At 34.7% G+C, this 16,319-nt stretch overlaps 1 protein-coding gene across 4 annotated transcripts; it reads left to right on the top strand.

The window, feature by feature from the left end:
* Positions 1–342: 342 nt before the first annotated feature.
* On the top strand, positions 343–7,442 carry LOC132266702 (uncharacterized). Of its 4 annotated transcripts, XM_059767670.1 has the most exons (9): positions 343–468; positions 572–643; positions 751–825; positions 3,426–3,509; positions 4,752–4,821; positions 4,911–5,002; positions 6,453–6,494; positions 6,600–6,680; positions 7,013–7,442. In XM_059767670.1, exons 1-9 carry the CDS (start codon positions 442–444, stop codon positions 7,082–7,084), a joined length of 615 nt encoding a protein of 204 aa, XP_059623653.1. In that variant the 5' UTR covers positions 343–441; the 3' UTR covers positions 7,085–7,442. The 4 variants fall into 4 exon arrangements, with proteins under 4 accessions (XP_059623653.1, XP_059623656.1, XP_059623657.1 ...); XM_059767673.1 differs by lacking the exons at positions 6,600–6,680; positions 7,013–7,442 and adding an exon at positions 6,045–6,112; XM_059767671.1 differs by lacking the exon at positions 343–468 and having other exon boundaries at positions 745–825.
* Positions 7,443–16,319: the final 8,877 nt, after the last annotated feature.

Raw genomic sequence — 16,319 nt, 5'->3', positions numbered from 1 at the left:
GATGAAATTATTTTTATTTTTTCTTTTTCGGACCATTTAGAAACATAAAACAGTTTAACCTATAATTTAGAACTTATTATACTTCCCTATTGCACTTTACCATCGAATAAAAAATAATAATAGTAATTTCGGAAATAATAATAATAATAATAATAATACTTGAAAAGTAGATACAAAAAATGTACTTTAAAGACAATTTTGGAAGTGTAAAAAGTGCATTGAAAAGACCATCCGTCTCAATTCGCAAAAATAGTTGTGCGTTTGCATTTATTTTATTTTATTTTCTTTCTTAATTTTGTCAAGTTGATTTTTTTATTAGCTATTTATTTAATTTAATTTATTTTTTTCGCGTGTGCTTCCCGCTAATTGTAAAAGGATAAAGTTGTTCCATTCTTGTAATTCACTCTCCATACACACACCTGTTCAAGAGCTGCGAGAGATATGGCCATACCCAACACGCCATTCAAGGTTACATTATCCTCATTCATCCTCCAAGTTCTTCAATTTATTTTCATTTTTACTTTCTTTATTTAAATTATGTTTGAATGTTTCGATGTAATTTCTCATGAAGGTAATTTTAGGCTCATCATCAATGGCTCGTCGAGAGATTTTGTCTGAGATGGGCTATGAATTCACAATCATGGTATTTTTCTGAACGAAGCATAATTAAATTTTCTTTTATCAATTTTAATTTTAATTGTTATTTGTTGACTTGAAAGACCAGAACATTAATTTGGGTTATAGATTTAGACTGCAGACATAGATGAGAAAAGTATTAGGAAGGAAAAGCCAGAGGAATTGGTAATGGTTCTAGCTGAAGCAAAGGTATGACACCATGACTGTTACTATTAGCCATTATATATATAAATAAATATGTATGTGTGTGTATAGACATACACATACACGGTCCTTATGACTGAGGAAGAAGTGGGTAAATGACTAAATGGTAATCAGAACTTTGTGCTGCTTTATCCTTTTCAGGGTTTGAGTTTACTTAGTTTTCTTCTTGTTTGAGCTCTATGAATTAGAGCTAATGTCATATAATGTGAATTTTTTGATGCAATTATTTACATGGTGTTGCGAAATAAAACAGCAAAACAGATCAAACACACACTAGGGCAACATAACAAGCATGGGAATACCAAAATACATCCCAAAAATTAGTGAAATTGGGCCTTGATGTACTGTATTTATCATGCTCCACACTACCCATCACATGGTATTCATATTATTAGGAATTAAACTGGTGGATTGCGGAGATATGTCTTAATTAGCAACTATTGGGAGTAAAATTGGTTAATTCAACTTTAACACAAATGTCACTTGTACAACCTGAAAATATGACCTTTATTAACCTGTCGAAGTATGAAATGGTGTCAGTTCTTATTACAATCACATTAAAAGTGAAGTTGGTATGTTTTTAAACAACATCCCAAAACTAATACAGTAACATTTGAATGTCTTTTTATTTATTTATTTATTTTAAAAAAGGAGGTATGCTTTCTTTAAATTGTGTCTAAATAAGCAGCAAGTTAAATAAAACTTCCTCAAATTTCAATTCTTCATTTTTCATGAATAACTGTAGGAATTGCAGTGATTTAAATCATGAGAAGCTCCATATAGATTGCGATATTCTCCAGGTTTCTTCAACCAATTCCCTAGACCTAAATTGGCTATTGTTATCCTTTTTCACATGGAAATGATTTTTGAAAGATTTGTGTCCCTTGGTTATGTAAACACTCTCTTTACTTATGTGATTCAATAATCGATATAAAGGCCCTAACAATAGAAATATGGTTCAGACGAGATGGCCTAAGAAGGCAATACTACCTTATACAAACACCCATGAATGCCCACTATGGGCCTTGAACCCCCCTCACCCCCCCTTTGCGCGAGGAGGGGGTTCCGTCTGTCTTCTTACTTCCCATGTACTGGTCATTTACTCTGAAGATGGTTCTTTGAATCTCTACTCTTACTTACTATGTGTTTCTCTTAGTGGAATGACATCCAAAAATTTACTTTGACACACATTGCAATTTGCAAAACCTAATAAACATCTATTTCAAAAACTTTTCAAAGCTGCCATATTTTTGTATGTGATTGACTAGATTAAGAATGTTAGGAGCTTTTTGGAGTTCTCCAATCTGTTAAAAGAAGTGTTTGATCTTTTTAAAATATTGGATGGATGTGTATTTGGATTATTATTTCAGCCAATCTTGATGCATTTTCTCTTATAAGAGGACTAGCAATGTGGAAATGCATGCCATTTAGTGTCTTTCTTAAGCGTAGTGATATGAAATTCGCTTTGCTGGTCTGTGATAGGTTTTATTTGTATTTTCATTTCCTTCTAAGGACTAATTCTCTTCCTATTTATACATATGTGTGTGTGTGTGTGTGTGTGTGTGTGTATATATATATATTTTTTTTTTCTTTCAAAATTTTTTGTTTCTTCTTCTCACTTTTGTTTTTGCAGTGAGAGACTTCTGCATGTTTCCTCTTTCATTTGTTTAGCTATATATATATATATATATATATATATATATATATATAAAAGCATGATTTGAGTAACACAAAGCCAGAAAGAAGAGACTTACATTGTTGAACATTGGGATCCGAAGTCAAGTGAAAAACCACTCGGGCACCGATTGTGAAGACATGCTTCAGCTATAGGAACATAAACACTTCCACGGACAGTTAATTCACCATGTCCATGTTGCCAATGTGAAGATTGAAGAGGAATGGGAGACTGCCCGAGTGGTTTTTCACTTGACTTCGGATCCCAATGTTCAACAATGTAAGTTTCTTCTTTCTGGCTTTTATATATATATATAAAAGCATGATTTGAGTAACTCAAAGCCAGAAAGAAGAGACTTACATTGTTGAACATTGGGATCCGAAGTCAAGTGAAAAACCACTCGGGCAGTCTCCCATTCCTCTTCAATCTTCACATTGGCAACATGGACATGGTGAATTAACTGTCCGTGGAAGTGTTTATGTTCCTATAGCTGAAGCATGTCTTCACAATCGGTGAGTAAAGCAAATCGTGTTTGAGGTTTTCAACAATGACATTGGTGGAGAAGGAAGAAAATCAAGGACAAACGACATTCATTTTAATGCAATAATCAAGTTTAAAGTTAGGCTCCCTTAGTCTGATTGCAATGGAAGTCCACTTTCCTGCTGAGTAGTTTTGTCCGCTTTCTCATGACTTGTGTTTCAGTTACCTTTGTCTGTTGCACTGATCGCAATTATGCAAAGATTGCGGTTCTTTTTCTTTTCTTTTTCATAGTTCCTGTATGGAAGCTAATTTCTCCTCTCTTCTTCCTCCAAATTTATTTCGCATATTTAATCAAGACGCTCATCTTACTATTTCGAAGAGTGGGTTTGATTATAGTGTCTTACTTTCGTTAAATTGGAATTTCTTCTAGGCAGATGCCATTTTATCAAGGCTCCAAACTACTGGTCATTTGGAAGAGGATGCTTACTCAACACTTCTAATTACTGCAGACACAGTATGCTTCTATTTGTTCTTTTACTTATTCGCTGATATCAGTTTACTTATTTTGACGTAATATATAGCCATTTTTCGCAGCAAGAACAGCTGATGTTAAGTAATACTGTAAAAGCATGCTAAAGTGGAGGCAAGGGCATGTTGCTCGCATTGTGTTTTAGCATTATGCTGAAAAATACAAAGGAGTGGCGAATTGTTACACTAAGAATTGCAAACAAAATCAATTTAATTTTACTTTATTTTTTTAACAGAAGGTAATTTTGCACCAAGCAAAGGAAAAGTAAAGACATTCTACTAATTTTTTTATAAATTGATGGTTGAGAATTTCAAGAACTTCATGTTATGAGGAGGACATGGTAAAACAAACCCAAATGATCATCAGAGCTGAGAACATCACAGTTTCCCAAAAGGAAGAATAAATTAGAGAATCACATTTAATGATTATCTACCATATCCTCATTGGAAATCCAATTTTAGCTTCTTGCATGCTCCTTTAAATCCATGTATTCATGATGGGGAAAGGGAAAAGCTGGAGTTGATTGCCGGTAGTGCTTCCTTTTCAATTATGGTGGGAGATTTAGGTCTCTAAGCCTTGACCGTATAAGAATGAATTTATTATCAAATTGAAGATACAATGTCATAGAACATATTTATATTACTCATTATTGGATTTTGACATAATAACTTCTCTCTTTTCATGGCCTCCATCTTTTAAGGTACCAAGTGTAAGAATTGTTACCCAAAGATTTTGATTTCATCAAATTAATTATTTTAGATATTGTTGTACATGCATCAACTTATTATAAGATGACTCGTAATGTTATGGATCCTGTTCTAGCATTGCAGCTAAATAAGGGACATTTCTATTGACACCATACTTATATAACCATTGTTGCCTTCTAATGAATAAAAATATGGAAAATCTTTCCAATGGAAGAAAAGGGAAAAAAGAAGAGGAAGGAAGAAAATTGTAGTTTGTAGTTATTTTCACCTCATTAACTACTATTTCTTCACAAAATTCTAGGTGGAGTTTTTGTAAGGGTGTCAGGAAAAATGTTTTTAAGAGATTAGTGAACAGGTTCTCTGTTACAATATAAGTTTGTCGATATCTCGTATCCAATTTGCTTTCTCATCATGTCATGGGCCTCATGCCTGACATATTCTTTGTCTCCTAGATTAACTGGTCTGGGGATGGACATTATTTTGGGGTTGCATCTCACTGCTAAATCTAATTGATATTGAGGTGGTGGTCTATGAAGGGATAATCAGAGAAAAACCGTCCAGCAAGGAAGAAGCACGCCAATTTATCAAAGGTTTGCCTAATTGTTGGGTTCCCCACCAACTTATTCCACTACATTCATCAATTAGCTTGATCTAGTGGTAAAATCCATTTAAATTGCAGGCTATTCTGGTGGTCATGCCTCAGTGGTGGGATCTGTACTGGTAATAAACCTTAGGACGGGTACAAGAAAAGGAGGCTGGGAGAGGGCAGAGGTATTTTCTTCTCATGCATGTATCTAATTTTTGACTCTCATCAAACAGTTGCGATTGAAGAGGTTTGCATTCATATAAGCTTCAGTGCATGTCAACACATTATAGATTAATCCTATGTCCTTTGTTTTATCTATCTGAGGCTATCTATTTTCGAGCTTGCAACTCACTGGACTTGGGACCATTTGATCACACTCCTCTTAATTCCTTGTCATGTTTGCATGGTTGAAATTATAAGCATATTGCATCTGTCCATAGGTTTCCTGAATCAGTGATGCACAACTTCATTGATTAGATTTATCAAATCAACAAACTGATAAGCACGCTTTTCCAATTTGCTCAGTTCACATGGGTCGGATTTAGTAATCCACACAGTTTTCTTTTTTGAAAAATGACCACATGCCCTATTTATGTTTTGCTGATGTTAATATGTTGGTGTCATATATTCCAAGGAAGCAAGGAAATTACGTGTTGTGGTATTGCTTGAATTGCCTGAGGCTTCCTCTTTAACGAATCGATACCCGGTTTCCTATGAAGAGGAAATCCCTTCGTAGTAGCTGCCACCAAAAGTGAGAGTTAACCATCACTCTGACAAAGTGGAAGCTGAAAATAATAAAATCTCGCGCAGATTACAAAGCAAAAGCTTCAAACTCAAAAGAGTTATAATATTTCTCTCAATTCTTCATTTCAATTATTTGTTTTCTCTTCAAAATTCCATCCTTTTATAGGGAGTTACAACTGGCTAAACAATAAATGCATAGGACACTTTTTTCTTACTTCAAATTCCAAAGATGAGCACCAATTCATAAGCCGACCTATCGCAACACCTTCATGCCTCAATTCTGGCATTTTTACACAAACACATTAAATGCACCCAAGAAACATTCAACCAATTATCAACTTGGTTTTCATGTTCACTATTTACTTTTCCTATACCAATCTCATGCTTTGCACTATTTCACCTGCAAAAACTACTTCACCACCACCACCACCACACACACACACACATTGTCCTACATCGCACTCTGTTTAATTTTCTGTGCAGACTAATCCTGGCTTGTGTAAGCAATGGTGTTGCTAGTACTGAACTATTTAAAACGGGGTGCTGTCTCGGTACGCTTAAGATATTTCCTTACCTGGAACTTTTGCTCACCTTGGAGTAACTGTACCGTATACGGATATGATTATATGTATCTGATGCTTCAAAGGAATGGAAAAATATTTGCACAGTAGACAAATCTGAGGGCACACATCCACAGTGAACATTCATAACATAATTCGACTTAACAGGCATATTTTCATATTATCCTAGAAAAAACTTGTTCTTTAATTTTCCCAATAGTTTCTTGTGTCTTATGTTCAATAATTTAGAATGATTCCTGTTAAATTCTTTGAACTTGATGTTTGTCATAATTAAGTTTGAAAATCAGTTTCTGGTGGTGTTGTGATGCAGGTTTATTTCCATGACATACCAGCTGAGGTCATTGATAGCCTGGTAAATTTTGCAAAGATATCTTTATGTATTTTTTCCCCTAGTTTATCTTTATGTATTTGATTTTTCGTCATTGCCTATTTTATAATAATGGGGTGTTATGCTCAGATTGAGGAAGGAATCATTCTCAACGTTGCTGGCGGTTTGATGCTTGAACATCCACTGACACTACCCTTGGTTGATACAGTGGTTAGCTCTCTCGGATTTATTGTTGCGTGTGATAAAAGTAAAATTTTCAAAGATATGTTAACAAGGACATTAATAGCTCATCAGAAGTTCCTAAACCAGCTCTTCTAACAGTCCTATTAAGTTTTTCGTAATATCTTCCACCAACTAGAGTATCATATGTTTTTTTTCTTCTTTTCTTAATTTATTCTTTTTGTTACCGGAATTCACATCCCAAAAACTGTGTAGATTATTAAAACCATCAATGTCATGGCAGAAGAGAATTAGCTCGCTTCCATTTAAAAGATTTTATGTATTTCTCCTGACTTCGGTTGTTGATTGCAATTGTTTTTCAGATAGGGACTGCTGATTGTGTTATGGGACTTCCTAAAGCTCTCACAGAGAAGCTCATCCAGGAAGCTCTCTGAAGCTGATGCAGTTGCACTGATCTTGACCTCATTTCATGTCCTATTGGTGTCATTTCACCTAATTTCATGTCCTATTGGTGTTATTTGAGCTGGAGAGTACTCTACATTCTTCTGAATATTTTAGCCATAACATTTCAAGTTGGGGGCATAATTTCCTATGTTTGCTTGGTTTTAGTCTTAAGTTTTTTTGTATTTGTTTGTCAATTTTAACATGCACTGTTGTGATCTAACACTCACTAAGATCAACTATGATGATGATTGCTGTTGTATGTTATAATCAAAACAATGTTGCACATTTGTAACTGCCTCTGAATGGTTTTTGTTTTGTGAAATTATAAACATTATGACTACTTTCATAGTTTGGTTGAGCTTGGTTGGATTACCAAGTGGCTTATGAACGAGGGCTATCTAATAATTTTTCATGTTCACACACCCTTTAGGGTGTGGACAATTGCTTTTAGATACTCGCAATCACTCCAAATCGACGATATGCAGATAAGTCCAGAGCAGGCACATATGCATCCAAGAGTTGGACACAAGGCCTCTCAGTTATGCCAAAAAGAATTATGCCAACTTTGCGACACAGTGAATATTTGGTCAACAATTTTTCGCAAATTATTATTTTATATATGGTGGGAAAAAAAAAAAAGAAAAAAGAAAAAAAGAACTCAAATCTTTATATGAAAATATTGTTGAATTATGTTTAGAATTACTCAAAATTGTTTTTCAAGAGAATATAATCAAATAGGCTTTTTATGAATTCGAGTCCCATCAAATAAGAGTTAATTAATGTTAGATTTGTGGCTCAAAATTTGTGTGCAGAAAATTAGTTTCTTTTTTTGTTTTGGAAGGCTAAAATTTGTTGGGGAAATTGTATTCCATTATGTTTCTATTTTAAAGTTTTGATCATTATGGTAGCTCCTTGTAGGCAAGTTGGGGAATACTTGTCCAACAAGAAATTGGGTTTGAAAACTTTATAAATAGAGATGGGTGTGAGGGGTTTAGAGAGAGAGAAGAGAGAAAAGATGTAAGGGGTTTAAGGGTGAGTGTTGTGAGGAGATGAGTGAGTATATGTAATTCCCGAATGTATACATGTAGTCTCAAAATAGATGATGAGTGAGTGAGTGGGGTTTTGACATGTAGTTCTACATTCTCTTCCTTGATTTATAATAGTGAAATCCCTTTCTCTCCCACAAATGTAACCTTAGAGTTGGGTGAACCATGTAAATATTGTGTTGTGCATTGATGTGTGTGATTGTTATCTCTATATATGCTTGTGTTGATGTGATATAATGATGCTTCCACTGTGTGTGATGAAAGAGGGATTTAACTCTCAACAACAACCGATCGTTGAGTGGGTTGGAGGGAGTTAATTATTCCCAACAATTGGTTTTAGAGCCGATGGTGGGTTAGAGCATGTGATTGATCCTAAAGATTAGCAGAAGAAGATTGTTGCGAAGTTTGTCAGAGTAGAAGATGATCGTGAGGTGCTATGGAGATTCAATCAGAGATGATGATGACACGAAGGTATGAAGAAGGTGATACTATTAAGCCCATGAGGAATAAGTCTTAGGATAAGCTGGATGATGCTCGTTTTCAAGATGGGGCAAAGGTGTGAAGAATGAAGAGGTTTGTTCTAAGCCCAATAAAGAGCAAAAGGGAATATGAAGAGTGAAGAGGAGAGGTTTGTTGCTTTGAGTCAGAAAAGCAATTGATGAAGATGAGTTGAAAATTAGTGGATAGCCATGCGTGAGCAATTGAACACCAATGGGATAGATAGGAAAAAAAAAAAAAAAATGATGAAATTTGAGAAAATGTGGAGATTGTAGTGTTTCTCAAGTTTATCATAGGGTTTTTGTTCGAGGTAGAGAAATCTTTAATTGAGATGGAGCTATGAAAAGATCCTTGTTCTAGGTGGAGGTATGGAGAAACATGTGAAGATTGAATTTTGAGTCAAGGTGGAGATTGTTGGGTTTGTGGCTCAAAATTTGTGTGCAAAAAATTAGTTTCCTTTTTCGTTTTGGAAGGCTAAAATTTGTGGAGGAAATTGTATCATATTGTGTTTCTATTTTAGAGTTGTGATCATTATGGCAGCTTCTTGTAGGCAAGTTGTGGAATACTTGTCCAACAAGGAATTGAGTTTGAAGACTCCATAAATAAAGATTGGTGTGAGGGGTTGAGAGAGAGAGAGAGAATAGAGAAAAGAGAAAAGATGTTAGGGGTTTAAGGGTGAGTGTTGTGAGGAGATGAATGAGTATATGTAATTCCCGAGTGTATACATATAGCCTCAAAATAGATGATGAGTGAGTGAGTAAGGTTTTGACACGTGGTTGTATATTCTCTTCCCTGATTCATAATAGTGAATCCCTTTCTTTGATGGATGTAACCCTTGAGTTGGGTGAACCATGTAAAACATTATTTTGTGCGTGGATATGTGTGATTGTTATTTGGGTTAATTATACTCACACCCCCGAGGTTTGCATTATTGACAGGCAGATGATAGTTGGCTTTTTTTTGAACACTCACACCCCCTCTCAAAAATTGCTGCCAAAAAGACCATAAAAAGGTATAAAAGATGCCATTGCCCTTCAATAGAATAATAATTTCTTAATCCAAATATCAGAATATTTGCGTGACCGAAATACCTCCATTATTATTTTCCACGTTTTAGGGCACCTGTCATTACCCTCACCTACCGCCATTGCCCCCCAAAAAAACACGGCCGCCACCTCTTAACCTCCTATACACCATCACCACCATGGCCACTGCCACCTCTTCCCACGATGGCCACCCTGTGAAACCGCCACCTTGAGGGTAATCGACGAGCAACAAGGTATGATGTGGAGTTCCATATTAGTCCAGGTTGCGTTGAATTTGGGCCCTGTAAGTCTCAGATTGTCATCGTCGACGGGATGGGGATGGTATCGTGGGGTTGGATCACTCCTTTTCCGGCACCAATCGCCATTGGAATGGGCTCACGCACCCCTCCATCGTCGCGCGTGGGGTTGCACCCACTTGTGCACTTCATCTTCTTACCCAGTGAACCCAGAAGAAGCTTTGCAACGATTTTTCCACTCCAACTACCACTCCAAATTCACCACCAACTTAACGTTAACGAACCAAGTGTTGGAAATTCAAGCAATTTATAGAATTTCTGTGAGATTATGTGATTCTCTTTCAATATGGGATTTGTATATTTGTATATATATATATGAGATTTATTCTTACATGTATGTGGATTTTTATTTGCAATTATGTGGATTTGGATGGTGATTAGGTTGGATTTGATAATGTATATATGGGTGGTCGTGGGGATGTGGAGTGGTGATGGTGGTGCGTGTGATACAAGGGTTTGAAGGCTGATTTCACCCACATTTTTTACTGACATGTTTTTGCATATAAGGGTAGTTTGGTTTAATTAATGAATTATAAAGGTTAACATGTAATTCTATGATCCAAACAAGTCCACTACCAAGTCAAAGGGCAATATTGTCAATTCACCGTATCAGATGTGGCAGATGGGTACCTTTGTTAACTTTATTAAACCTAAGGGGTGGTCAATGTTCAAAAATGGACTAACTTTCATTTAACTGTCAATAAGACAAACCTCAGGGGATGTCATTGTAATTAACCCTTGTTATTTCCATATATGCTTGTGTTGATATGATGTGATGATGCTTTCACTTTGTATGATGAAAGAGTGATTTAACTCTCAACAATAGCCGATCGTTGGGTGAGTTGGAGGAAGTTAATATTTTCTCAACAATTAATTCAAGAGGAGCTTAGTTAATTTTAAGTTTGAAATTGAATTTTTAGTTAATTTCAAACTTGTTCTTGAGTTCAAACTTTGTGAGAGGAACTCTTTAAATTTTGGGCTCAACTCAATCAGTTAATTAACAATTAGAATTTGACCGGGCCCGAATTATTTGTACTTCGCAAACACGAATTGTCACGCCTATCGATATGCAAAATCAAGATTATAAATTAAATAAATACATTAAGGCTAGAATTTGATTTTATCACGGCTCAGGCCTCGAACAACATGTAGAATGCAAAGAAATTTTGGAAGTCAATTTTGATAGTTAATTAGCATGACTTCGACCCGGCCCGAATTATTTGGACTACCCACGTTTTGTTAAGTATTAGAGAATTTCTTTCTTTCTATTTGTTAACTACTAGCACCATCTACTTGTTGAATTGGGTTGAAATAAGCTCATAAATGATTGAAATATAAGCTTAAGCTATTTCATGGTGAAATACCATTCCTGATGGTATTTATAGCCAAAAGTTATAAAAAATCTAGAGTTTTAAATGTTCTATAGTTTTTTTGCAAATTTAATAGTATCAATTTGGTAGATATTTTAAAATTTTATTTCTTAAAAAAATAAAATACTAGGGTTAATTACAACGACACCCCCTGAGGTTTGTCGTATTGACATACATATATAAGTTAGTCCTTTTCTGGACAATGAGACCCCCTAAGTTTGCAAACTTGAACAATAACACCCTATTTTAAAAAAAATGGTGCCAAACACAGTCTTAAGTAACATGAAATGTCTAATATGCCCTAAGGTATATTTTAATCTCACCTAAAATGACCAAACTACCCTCTCATCTCATCTTTCTCTTTCATCTCTCTTTCACAGACAAACATAGCTTTAATCTCATCTTTTTCTCAATGTCTTGTGGAGTGGTGGCATAAACTGGGTAATAGATCTTTTTCTGTGTCTTTTAAGTTCTGAAATTGGTGGAGGTTATATATACATATATATTATAGTTGTTATCAAAGTTTAGGGGTTGATCTTTTCTGGTCTGTTGATCCCCGTTCTGGATGAATGGTGGAGCAGAGGAAGAGTAGAGAGTATGCGCCGAGAATCAAAACCCCAATTCTGAAATATGGGGCTTTTGTAATGCAAGACCAAACCGAACTCTGCTTACCGGCGAAACGAAGGGTTGTTTAACGTCGTAGGAGACGAAGGGTTGTAAATTTACAAATTATATATATATAGATAGACACATACATATATATATATAGATACACACACACACACACACACAGATATATATATACAAACAAGCACAACACCAAAACCGGCGAGGATCTCGGCGCAGGAGATGGTGGCGCATCAGGCGAAGGAAACAACGGCGGGGCAGGTGAGCCATTATGGTGACGGCTCCCGGGCAGCGACGACAATGATATCGGCACAGGAGATGACGGCAGGGCAGGTGAGATCGAGGGCAGTCTTGGAGGGAGAGGTTGATGTCGGACCGGTGAGGCACCAAAGATTTCTGAAATTGGTGGTATGTCGGTGACGTTTTTTAGAGAGAGAAAGGGGAAATTCTGAAATTCGTCGTCGCCCATCATCGTCTGAGTTGGACTCGGTGGTGGCAGAGGTCTGAGTTGCCACCTCCACTGGCGGCACACCACCATAGCCACCATCACTGTACCGCCACCTCTATCGACGCCTCTCTCTACCCTTTTATCTTCACAGCCCCGCCATACCCACACCCACACCCACCATATCACAGCCCTACACTCGCCACCACCACTTTACAAGCCCGCCACCCCCAAATCACAGCCCCGTCACCACTCCACGCCCCTGCCACAATTGCCACCACCACTTTACAAATTTTTTTGGGTTCTTGAGATAGAGAGGAAAATTTTGGGGGATTTTTTTGGAACAGAGGTAGAGAGAAAAACCTATAAAAAGGGTAATTCTGTCATATATATATTTTTTGATATTTTAGATAAATAATTGGTATTTTATCGAAGGGCAATATCGTCTTTTCACAACTTTTAAGGGCTTGTTTGGATTAAATTTCTGGCGGAGGGTGTGAGTGTTCAAAAAATGACTAACTTATATATGCATGCCAATACCCCAAACCTCAGGGGGTGTCATTGTAATTAACCCAAAAAAGTACTATTTATTCTAGATTTTTTGTCTTGTAAATAAATATAAATATATAAATCTAGATTTTTATTACAATATAGTCATATAATAGTATCTAAAAAATTTATCTACGGCTATATTCCGTAGGTAAATAGTTTGATTTCTATCTCATTTGATATTGCTTTGTTTCTAAGTTTGACTTGGTTAGTATAAAACATTTGATTAATTCATGGTGCGGCAGGGTTACAGATTTGTCAATTGTCACCTCCATTCCCACTCTCACTGGTTGTGGTGTAAAATTAGGAAGAGTTGTTTTCGTGAGGCGACCAACATAATCCAAAATATGTTGGACCGTATCATCTCCATCCATCAGGACCATCGGTGAAGTAGTCTTGTGGCAATTGAGACCATAGTCATGCTCTTCTTCAATCCAATAAAGCCTATCGTGGTCTACTGAAAAAGGGATGATCTAATTAGTCATTTGACATATAATCTCCCAAACAGGGCGGTCTTGGGGCAAGGTGACCAATGCAGTCCTCTAGGACCTTCAGTTTAGAAGGGCCTCAAATTTAGTAATATAGAAATCCGCACGCAATAGATGCATGAAATTTTGCTATTTCTCATAATTAAAAGTAATTAGCCTTTTAATCAATTAAAAGATATCATTTCAGTTTATAATTTTCATAATTAAAAAAAATACATAATCATATAAATTTATGACAATAAATAACTTTAAAAAAAATAAATAAGACGATAAACACGTACTTATAATATTAATTTATATACGTAATAATACAATAATTTGTGTGGTAAAAATAATTTATTTTTATCCCTATTCTTAAAAAAAGAAGAAATTTTTTTTATATTTACACAAGAAAATGATTTATTTTATTATTATAATATTTCTCTCAATTCTTCATTTAATATATGTTTTCGCTTCAAACTTCCACCTTTTTATAGGGATTTACAACCGGCTAAACCATAAATGCATAGGACAAATTTTCCTTACTTCAAGTTCCAAAGACCAGCGCCAATTCATAAGCCGGCCTATCGCATCACCTAAATGCCTCATTTCTGGCATTTTTACACAGGCAAATATTTTTAAGGAGTTTTAGACTTTGTCTCTTGTTTGTTTTTTTATTGTTTCATGAATTTTAAGCAGGGCCAATCTTGGGGCAAGGCGACCAATGACCTCAAATTTGGAAGGCTTCAAATTTAGTACTATAATGTAATATAATATATGTATGAAATATTACTATTCTCCATAATTGAAAGTAACTAGCCTTTTAATCAATTAAAAAACATCATTTTAGGTTATAATTTCTATAATTAAAAAAAATACATGATCATATATATATCATGTAAATTTATGACAATAAAAAGCTTAATAAAAAAAAGAAAAGAAAAAAAAAGACAATTATAATATCAATTTATATATATAATAATACAATAATCAAACTAAAATTTCCTCCAATTTCAGACAATCAAACACAGCCTTTGTGTATATATATATATATTCTTCTGACTTCAGCTGTCTATTGCCATTGTTTTCCAGATTGGGACTGCTGATTGTGTTATGGGACTTCCTAAAGCTCTCACAGAGAAGCTCTCTGTAGCTGATGCAGTTGCACTGATCTTGACCTCAGTTCATGTCCTATTGGTGTCATTTGAGCTGGAGAGTAATCTACATCCTTCTGAATATTATAGCCATTACATTTCAAGTTGGGGGCATAATTTCCTATGCTTGCTTGGTTTTTAGTTGAAGTTTTCTGTTTTTGTTTGTCAAGCACGATTGTGATCTAACACAGCTAAAATTGACTATGATGATGATTACTGCTAAAATGTTATTAGAAACAAAACAATGATGCGCAATTGTAACTGCCACTGAATCAATTTTGTTTTGCAAAATTCGAACATTATGACTACTCCTTTCAGTCTGCTTTGATTTTTTTAAGGTGAAAAAGCTTGCAAGTAGCAGGGTTTTTTTGAAAAAAAATTAGAGTTTTGAGTTAAACTTATTCGAGTTCTTTTTGACGTCACGAAGAGTATTTTAACGAGTTAAAATTAAAGCTTTAAATGAAAATACCTCAATCAAGGTACCTTTTAAGTCACTAGACATTTTTAATGTAAAAAGATTGAATCTTTGAAAAAAAATAAGAATTTTTAGTTGAACTTATTTGAGTTTTCTTTGAAATAACAACGAGTTTTTTAGTATGTAAAGATTGAATATTTGAATGAAAATAATTCAATCAAGGTACCTATTATGTTACTAGATTTTTTTTAATGTATATGTATTTTTTTTAAGGTAAAAAAACTTAAAAAAGCTATTTTGTCCAAAAAAAAATTAGATATTTTACAATAGGTATAAAGTCATTTAACACATTTAAGTCAAAGTCAATACGAATAGTTGAAATTAGAGAGAAATCGAGATTGTTTAGGAATATTTCTTACTATTTTTTTCCTGATGGGTGGTGAGTTTCAAATTTGTTCACAGGCTAAACTACCCTTCCTTCTATACTTCTTTTGAACTTCTCTATTTCAACGTTTCGAAATTTTTAATAGTTCTGGTGGCTGCTATACTTGGTGTGATACATCTAGAGGGAAACAAAATATTCCATCTTCCATGGAGTAAAATTTAATAGAAGTTTGTAATGGTAATTACCAAAAAAAGAAAAAAAAAAGAAAGGTAGTACTACTAGCCTATGAAACCTCTCTGAATTTACTAGATTCATGCACCCTTGTCCTAGTGATATTTCTTTTACTTCCCAATGCGAATGGTGAGGATTTGAGTCTTTAAAGGAGTAAAGTGTATGGGTGAGTGATGTGTATGAATTTCTTACTAATGACAAAAAATAAAGAAATAAATTCACTAAATCCATGTGATGATATAAAATTAGAGATAAAAGATTTTTCCCTTTTTTAAGTAATAAATTCCAAACTCCATCCATGTGGGTCAAGTAAAGCTCGGCTTTCACCCACATGTGTGGCCCCAAAGAATATTTATGGTGGTTAAAATAATAATAATAATAATAATAATAATAATAATAATAATGTCTTCTGTTCTAAGACAATAATTCACAAGTTTCAGGGCTACTTGAAATTTATATAAAGTTGAAATGATTAGGACTTGTTACTGATTTCCTCAAGGCCAGGTCCTTTCTGATTATGGTCTAATATTCCTTAAGCAAGTAGTTTGTTTAAACTTTTCAAAACCCCTATTATTTTGTCTCAAATATTTAATTTTGCCATTTACCGATAAATTAAAAAAATTAAATCTGCCTACTTGTAGCTTATTATCAAAGCCAATATAAATCAGTTATATTGGTCGACTCCTTTCGGTCTAA

The sequence above is a fragment of the Cornus florida genome, unplaced genomic scaffold, assembly GCF_030987335.1.
Source record: "Cornus florida cultivar Cherokee Brave unplaced genomic scaffold, ASM3098733v1 CherokeeBrave_3.0.0_Hap2_Chr07, whole genome shotgun sequence".
In the NCBI taxonomy this organism is placed as follows: domain Eukaryota; kingdom Viridiplantae; phylum Streptophyta; class Magnoliopsida; order Cornales; family Cornaceae; genus Cornus; species Cornus florida.
This window is presented reverse-complemented; position numbering and strand designations above follow the sequence as displayed.

Coding starts and splice junctions, on each gene's coding strand:
- LOC132266702 (XM_059767670.1), top strand. CDS start 442: ATGGCCATACCCAACACGCCATTCAAG. Junction 4,822..4,910: donor AGCACGCCAATTTATCAAAG/GTTTGCCTAATT, acceptor TTTAAATTGCAG/GCTATTCTGGTGGTCATGCC. Junction 6,681..7,012: donor TACCCTTGGTTGATACAGTG/GTTAGCTCTCTC, acceptor ATTGTTTTTCAG/ATAGGGACTGCTGATTGTGT.